Below are 8,447 nucleotides of genomic sequence, written 5' to 3'. Positions count from 1 at the left end.
ATATATATATATATATATCAAAACGAGTATACGAGCGTACTTTTGTGTCGTTCAGGCAAGCCGGATGCACCGAAGGGTCCGTTGGAAGTGACGGATATTACGGCTACGTCGGCCAAGGTGAAATGGGAGAAACCGGAAGACGATGGTGGCGTTCCTATCAAAGAATACGAAATCGAAAAATTGGACACGAAAACTGGAAAATGGGTGAGGGTGGGAAAGGTTCCGGGCACTGCACCGCTCACAGAATTCGAGGTGACTGGATTAAATCCGGGAAGCGAATACAAATTCCGCGTTACCGCGGTCAACGACGAAGGTGATTCCGAGCCTCTGGAAAGCGAGCGCGGAATCATCGCCAGAAATCCGTACGGTAAGACGAAACGAAAAAAAGAACTTTTTTCCCCGGATGTTTAAAACTTTGTTTCTTCGAGAGTTATAATTGTATGTATAATCAATTTTTAATTTCGATGGTTTATTTTTTAGACGAGCCGCATAAACCGGGAACACCTGAGATAACCGATTACGACAACGAGTCCATAAGTTTGAAATGGACTGCTCCTGATTTCGATGGTGGCGCTCCGATCGAAAAGTACATAATCGAAAAGAAAGACCGTTACAAACCGGATTGGGAAAAAGCGATGGAGGTACCTGGAAATCAACTGGAGGCCAAAGTAGGAGATTTGAAGGAACGCGGAGAATATCAGTTCAGGATCATCGCCGTGAACAAAGCAGGTCCGTCTCCGCCATCAGACGCCTCAAAGATGCAAATATGCAAGCACAAAGCACGTAAGTATATCTGTATTTCACTCATTTTTTTATTTGTCATAATTGAATTTACATGAGTATTCGAGCGAGTTTCGATCGAATCTTTCTTTCTTCTTTTCTTGTTTTATTCCCACAGTGAAACCAAGAATCGATCGTACCAACTTGAAGCCTATCACGGTCCGTGCTGGCAAGCCAATCAAATATGACGTAGACGTTCGCGGTGAACCGCCCCCAGAGATCACATGGTATCACGCGAATCAAGCGGTTCAAAGTGGCGGGAATATTGAAATTGTCAACGTCGATTACAATACGAAACTCAGTATTACCGACTGCGTGCGAAAAAATACCGGGGTGTGGAAAATAAAAGCTGTAAATCCTCACGGTGAAGACGAGGCTGAGGTCGAAGTTACGATACTCTGTAAGTCGAATGATATTGACAATCTCTGAAATTGATACTGTATATAACTTATTATTATTATTTATACTATATAATTTACTTTATTATTTACTTATTACCATATATTAATTTTATTACTTTATATACTTATATATATTTATATAATTTAATAATTAATTTATATATACTTATTTATATAAATTAATTATTATATTATTATATTATATTATATTATATTATATTATATTATTATTTATATAATTTATTATTATTGACTCGATTCATAAATATTAACAGCTGCTCCTGGAAAACCAAAGGGTCCTTTGAAAGTATACGACGTTACGAAGAGCGGTTTGAAATTGAAATGGGAAAAGCCGGAAGACGATGGCGGCTTACCCATTACCAGTTATCAAATTGAGAAGCTGGACAAAGCGACGGGAAGATGGGTGCCCGTCGGGCGTACTTCGGATACGGAAATGGACGTTAAAGGTCTTCAAGAGGGTCACGAATACGAGTTCAGGGTGAAGGCGATTAACGAAGAAGGGGAATCCGAGCCATTGGTCACGGACAGTTCGACCATTGCAAAGAATCCTTATGGTGAGAGACGCGAAAAATTGCTTGTTTTTTTGCGTACAAAAAGAATATTAGAAAGTTTTCACTGATAAATTTGAATAACAATAATCTTTAGACGTAGCCAGTAAGCCTGGTGTGCCGGAATTCGAAGATTGGGATGTGGATCGTGTCGATTTAAAATGGGAACCGCCGAAAAGTACTGGAGGCGCACCTATTACGGGTTACATAATCGAAATGAAGGAGAAGCCGTCGCCGAATTGGCAAGAGGCCACTGTAACAGACTCGCCCCAACCAAAAGGGCGTGTCACCGGTTTGAAGAAAGGTTCCGTGTACCAATTCCGCGTGCGCGCCGTTAACAAAGCTGGACCATCGGAACCGAGCGATTCAACCAAACCACACGTGGCAAAAGCGCGATATCGTAAGTACTGTTCATTGCTGGAACGAAGTCTCGTGGAAGAAAACGCATTCTTGTTTCTATCATGGTATTCGTTACTTATATTAATCCAAGACAATGATCTGTATCTCATTGCATTAGCTTAAACGTAGAATCCTAAGAATTCTATCAATATAATATAAAAATTTTATTATTTCTCATAATATGTATAGAGTAATTATGATTTGTAGCAATAGTTTAATTTATAAATGTAATTTCAAATAGTTAGGGTAATAATTGTATATATACAAATAGATATACTATTAAAATAATAATTTGATAAATATTTCAATTTCCAATCTTAAATGATTATTCTAACATGAGTTCATAATTGAAAAATAATTTTTATGATTTTGAATATTCAAATTATAGCTTTTCTATACTACTGGTAGTATTGTGGTGTTAGGAAATTGTTAAGAAAGCATCTGAAATAAAGATAGACTGTATATTACACTAGTAGTAAAAGAATTATAATTGGAATATTCAAAGTCATAAAAATTATTTTATATGAAGTTACATTAGGATATCTAAGACTGGTTTTGATATAATATTAATATATGTTTAGCTTATTTATATACATATAATTCTTATTTTAATCGAATACAAAATTGTATTTATAAATTAAACTAATATTACAAATCATAATTAGCCTACATATTTTGAGAAATAACTAAATTTTTATATTATAAGTTAGATTCTCTGGATGCCTACACTAATGCAAGATTTAGATTTGTTGTGGATTAATATATATGAAAATAGGCGTTTCCTTTCAAATTTAACTAATCAGATTCGCATTCTTTCCACGATACTTTTTTCCAACGATACTTTTTGCTTCAACGATTATTGTGAATCTCGATGTACATATATATTTATATATTCACACGTTTTTCATTTTCCAGTGAAACCACACATAAATCGCGACAAATTGAAAACGATTAAAGTGAGGGTGGGTCAAATGGTGAAACTAGAAGTCGACATCGAAGGTGAACCACCGCCAACCGTTACCTGGAACTTTGGAGGCGCGGTCCTTCAAACAAGTGCCAACGTGAAAATCGATAACGAGGATTACCTAACCAAAATTCATTTGACCCAAACTAGCCGCAAGCAGAGTGGCAAATACACCATCAAAGCTGTGAACGATTCTGGACAGGACGAGGCCGACGTGGAGATTATCATTCAAGATAAACCCGGGAAACCGGAAGGTCCTCTGGAAGTGACGGACATCCACAAGGAAGGATGCAAATTGAAGTGGAACAAACCGAGGGACGATGGCGGTTTACCGTTGTCCGGTTATTTGGTCGAGAAAATGGATGTCACGACCGGTCGATGGGTACCAGTTGGCATGGTTGATCCAGACAAAACGGAACAGACTATCACTGGTTTGGAACCTGGAAAGCGATACGAATTCCGCGTGAAAGCTGTAAACGAAGAGGGAGAATCAGAACCCTTGCAAACAGATGTTCCCATCATCGCTAAGAATCCTTATGGTATATATATATATACACATATATGGTATATGTATATATATACTGCTCACTGGTGGAAAGAAGTCTAACGGGACAGCATAGGGTCAAGAGAGAGCTTTTAGCCTATCTCCATTTCAAACGCTTTGTTAACACTATACATTATTAGAGTAGTCAAATAGCTTCAAATTGGATTAGCATAGATATGTAACAAATACCAAGCTAGAAACAAATAAGTGTTTACCCCCATATTAATCAATTATACTGTCAGACTTCTTTCCAACAGTGAACATACATATATATATATATACTACATACTATATTATATACATATATACATTATACTGTATACTATATTATATACATTATATTATATATTATACTATATTGTATATATTATATTATATATTATACTATATTGTATATATACATTACTATATACTATACTGTATATTACTATATATTATATATATATATACATTATACAATATACTATATATACATATATACATTATACTACATACTATATAAACATTGGATGGCTTATCATTGAAACATTATAACTTGTTTAAATTCGAACTTTCAGATCCTCCATCTGCACCTGGTCTACCAGAAATCATCGATTGGGCCGAAAACATGGTGAAGTTGAAATGGGAGCCACCGATACGGGACGGTGGTGCACCCATCACAGGTTACATAATCGAAATGAAGGACAAGTTTGGTACAACGTTCGTGAAGGCTGCTGAGGTGGAAGGACGGGTGTGCACGGGAACAGTGACACGATTGGAGGAAGGAAATCAATATCAGTTCAGAGTTCGAGCTGTGAACAAAGCAGGTCCCGGAGAACCTAGCGAGGCTACCAATCCTCATACTGCCAAAGCTCGTTGGCGTGAGTATAATGATTTCTCCTTCTCATATTAGAAAAATTTCACGTTAATTCATTTTATCAATTCGTTTACAGTGAAACCGTTCATCGACCGGACCAATTTGCAACCAATAACCGTAAAAGTCGGTCTCACTGTTACTTTGGATGTGAATATCATTGGTGAACCGCCACCAAACGTAACTTGGTTCTTCAAAGACAAGGAGATAGTATCCGACGACACGATACGCGTCGACAATATCGACTACAATACCAAATTTTTCATTTTGAAAACCAAACGAGCGCACACGGGTAAATACGTGATCAAAGCGAAGAACGAGGTGGGCGAGGACACTGCCGATGTCGAGATAATCGTCATCGGTAAACCAAGTAAGCCAAAGGTACGAGATCCTATTTGAATTTGATCATCTCGCTCATTTATGACGCTAAATATCACGATAAATATACAGATTTATAAATATTTGTGATTTGAATCCTCGAGTGGAAGATGTAGGAAAAAAGTTGTAGCAGGCAATTAATTTAGAAAGTTTCGAATTTGACAAACGTATAATAAAAACTGGACTATGTGAGAAAAGGAAATGATATTCCAAAGAAACAGATGTTAAGGAAAAAATGCTATTAAAAAAAAAAGGTTATAAATATTTGGTATGAGATGTCCTTATAAATTATTCGATAGATATGGATTAAATATAGATCTAAACAGTGATAATTTAATAAAATAACAATAAAAACAATGAAATTGAAAATAATAAAATGAAAAGAGCACTGTAAAAAAACATATTATTCAAAAATTGCCAATTAAAGTTAGGAATATTATTATTGCTTATTTTTCTAAAATATAATAAATAAACAATGACAAAACAAATAACAAAATAACAATAAAAACAATGAAACTGAAAATAATAAAGTGAAAAAAGCACTGTAAAAAGACATATTATTCAAAAATTGAAAGAATTAAGAAAATTGCCAACTAAACTTAGGAATATTATTATTGCTTATTTTTCTAAAATATAATAAATAAACAATGATAGAAATGCATATATTATAATATAAGATAAAATTAATAAATATTAATTTTAATATACTTTTGTGAATCAAATATTGCAATAAAAAGAAAAGTAGAAAGTTTCCACTTTTCATACATTCAACTCTTGTCGCGTGGAACGATGTAGAATGTATAAAAAATCATTGACAAATCATTACAGTATATAAATTTCTAATATGAAGTAATTACTTACTAATTTTAAGTCTAATTTACAAAATTACTTATTGATAATTTATAAATAGATATTTTGAGATGTTTATAAATGCTTCTTAATAAATTTATGAAGTATTTCTCAACTCAATTGAAATTGATCGATAAATTATCCGATTAGTTGTCCGCCTATATACGCGTATTTCGTTTAAACTTTTAAAAAAAGGATTTAAAATTTTAATGCATTTATTGAAACAATTATTTTTTACACATTTGAAAATGAATTTTATCCAATTACACTATCACAATCATTATATCACATACATTTATCCAATGTACACTAATTCGAACCAGTGTCATTTTATCGAAATAAAATTTTAAATCGCAGGGTCCTCTGGAAATATCCGACGTGAACAAACACGGTTGCAAGTTGAAATGGGAGAAACCTGATGACGACGGTGGTGTACCGGTCGAGTATTACGAGATCGAAAAGTTGGATCCCCTGACGGGCCAATGGATCCCTTGTGCGAAATCCGTGGAACCAGAAGTGACGGTGACTGGTCTTCAAGAAGGGAAACCGTACAAATTCCGGGTGAAGGCGGTGAATCGAGAGGGCGAATCGGACGATTTGGAAGCAGACAAATCCATCATCGCGAAGAATCCGTTCGACGAGCCTGGAAAACCTGGCCGGCCGGAAATCAGAAACTGGGACAAAGACTTCGTCGATCTCGAATGGACTCCACCCAAAGACGACGGTGGCGCCCCGATCGAGAAGTACATCGTGCAGATGAGGGACAAGGAAGGCCGCCAATGGATAGACGTGGCGAAAGTTCTTGGAGATCGCACCACTGCCAAAGTCACCGATGGTATCGAGGAAGGTCACGAATACGAGTTCAGAATAGTTGCAGTGAACAGAGCCGGGCCCGGAGAGCCGAGCGACACCTCGAGAAGCGTTGTTGCCAAACCACGATTTTGTAAGCATATATATATGTGTTTGCGAACACTTAACGCGAGATTCGTGAAGAGCTCATGCGTAGAAATTTTTCACAAAGAAATCTTTTTCTGTTATTATCGTTCGCAAGCCTCTATTAAATCTAAATATAATGTTATATGAGAAGATTGTTTTTGAGAGTTTAATCGACACTTATAATCGTATATTTTTGATACACTTCATTGATGGGAAAATTTAAATAGTTAAATTAATTACGAATAAAGTTACTTATTGGATAAGTTACTTCGATAATTTATCGTTTAAAATGTAATAATAATCGCAAATAATTATAGTAGCGAGGTTATGTGAAAAGCGGAACAACTATAACAGCTAGGAATAAATTATTCAAGCATTTTAATAATTTTAATAATTAAAGTAACTTTATTCGAAATTTTTAACTAGTATATATATATTCTTTTTTTTATATTCATTGTCTTTACACCATTTTTTCCATTCTTTTGTAAAGTGGCACCCCACATCGACCGCAAAAATCTACAAAAGAAGGTTATGCGAGTGGGCCAATTGTTACGAATCGAGGCGGATATACAAGGCGAACCGCCACCGCTCGTTACTTGGAAGCTGAAGGACGCCGTGCTGAAGAGCATGGATCGTCTCAAGATCGAGAACGAAGATTATCACACCACCTTTATCATAAGTAAATTGCAGAGATCCGATACCGGCACTTACACGGTTGTAGCTAAAAACGACAGCGGTACCGACCAAGTGGACGTTGAGATCCTGGTACGATTACGCTCACTATTACAATTAAATATTTACACGATTTCATATCAAGAGGAAAAAGAAAAAAAAAAATCTAAAAATCCTTCGTTCTTTTAGGTGGTGAGTAAACCTAGCAAACCGAAGGGACCGCTCGAGGTGTCCGACGTAACCGCGGAAGGGTGCAAGCTGAAGTGGGACAAACCTGACGACGATGGTGGGGAGCCAGTCGATCACTACGTCATCGAGAGGATGGACGTCGACACGGGAAGATGGGTACCTTGTGCGACGAGTAAAACGCCGGAAGCTGACGTTACCGGCCTCAACGAAGGCAAGGATTACCTGTTCCGAGTGAAGGCTGTCAATTCCGAAGGTGAATCCGAACCTTTGGAAACGGCAATCCCAACCACGGCCAAGAATCCTTACAGTAAGCGCGAAGCTTTTATTTTTCTGCGAAGGTTGACAGAGTGATCGATAAAATTTTAATAATTTTCCCTCGATCGTAGCCGAGCCAGACGCTCCTGGCAAGCCTGATCTGAAGGATTGGTCGAAGCAACACGTTGACCTGAAATGGAAAGCGCCTAAGAAAGATGGCGGGGCGCCGATAGAGAAGTACATAATCGAGAAGAAGGATCAATACGGGAAATGGCAGAAGGCGGCCGAGGTTCCTGGAAATAAAACTGAGGGTAGAGTGGAGGGATTGATCGAGGGGCAGAAGTATCAGTTCCGTGTGAAAGCCGTGAACAAAGGCGGTCAGAGTAAACCGAGCGAGCCGAGCGACAGCCTGGTCGCCAAGGATCGTTACGCCGCGCCCAAGATCGATCGTACCAATCTGAAGGATCTGACGATCAAGGCTGGGACGAATATTCGATTGGACGTGAAGGTCACCGGCGAGCCGCCTCCGACGAAAACTTGGTATCTGAACAAAGCGAAGCAGGAATCGGGCGGTGTGTTGACCATCGAGCTGGAGGATTACAGGACCAAATTCCTGGTGTCGTCCGCGTCGAGAGCTCATTGCGGTACGTTGACACTG

At 37.5% G+C, this 8,447-nt stretch overlaps 1 protein-coding gene across 1 annotated transcript in view; it reads left to right on the top strand.

The window, feature by feature from the left end:
- The window catches only part of LOC102673865 (twitchin), a 74,242-nt gene that overhangs the window by 44,431 nt on the left and 21,364 nt on the right, over positions 1-8,447 (top strand). The window contains 12 exon segments of the mRNA XM_031511717.1: positions 53-367; positions 481-783; positions 899-1,180; positions 1,457-1,756; positions 1,848-2,150; positions 3,065-3,652; positions 4,215-4,517; positions 4,590-4,891; positions 6,095-6,680; positions 7,164-7,438; positions 7,535-7,841; positions 7,921-8,447. Of these exon segments, the coding sequence (XP_031367577.1) occupies positions 53-367; positions 481-783; positions 899-1,180; positions 1,457-1,756; positions 1,848-2,150; positions 3,065-3,652; positions 4,215-4,517; positions 4,590-4,891; positions 6,095-6,680; positions 7,164-7,438; positions 7,535-7,841; positions 7,921-8,447 (4,391 nt within the window).

This window comes from Apis dorsata, unplaced genomic scaffold (assembly GCF_000469605.1).
Source record: "Apis dorsata unplaced genomic scaffold, Apis dorsata 1.3 scaffold_344, whole genome shotgun sequence".
In the NCBI taxonomy this organism is placed as follows: domain Eukaryota; kingdom Metazoa; phylum Arthropoda; class Insecta; order Hymenoptera; family Apidae; genus Apis; species Apis dorsata.
This window is presented reverse-complemented; position numbering and strand designations above follow the sequence as displayed.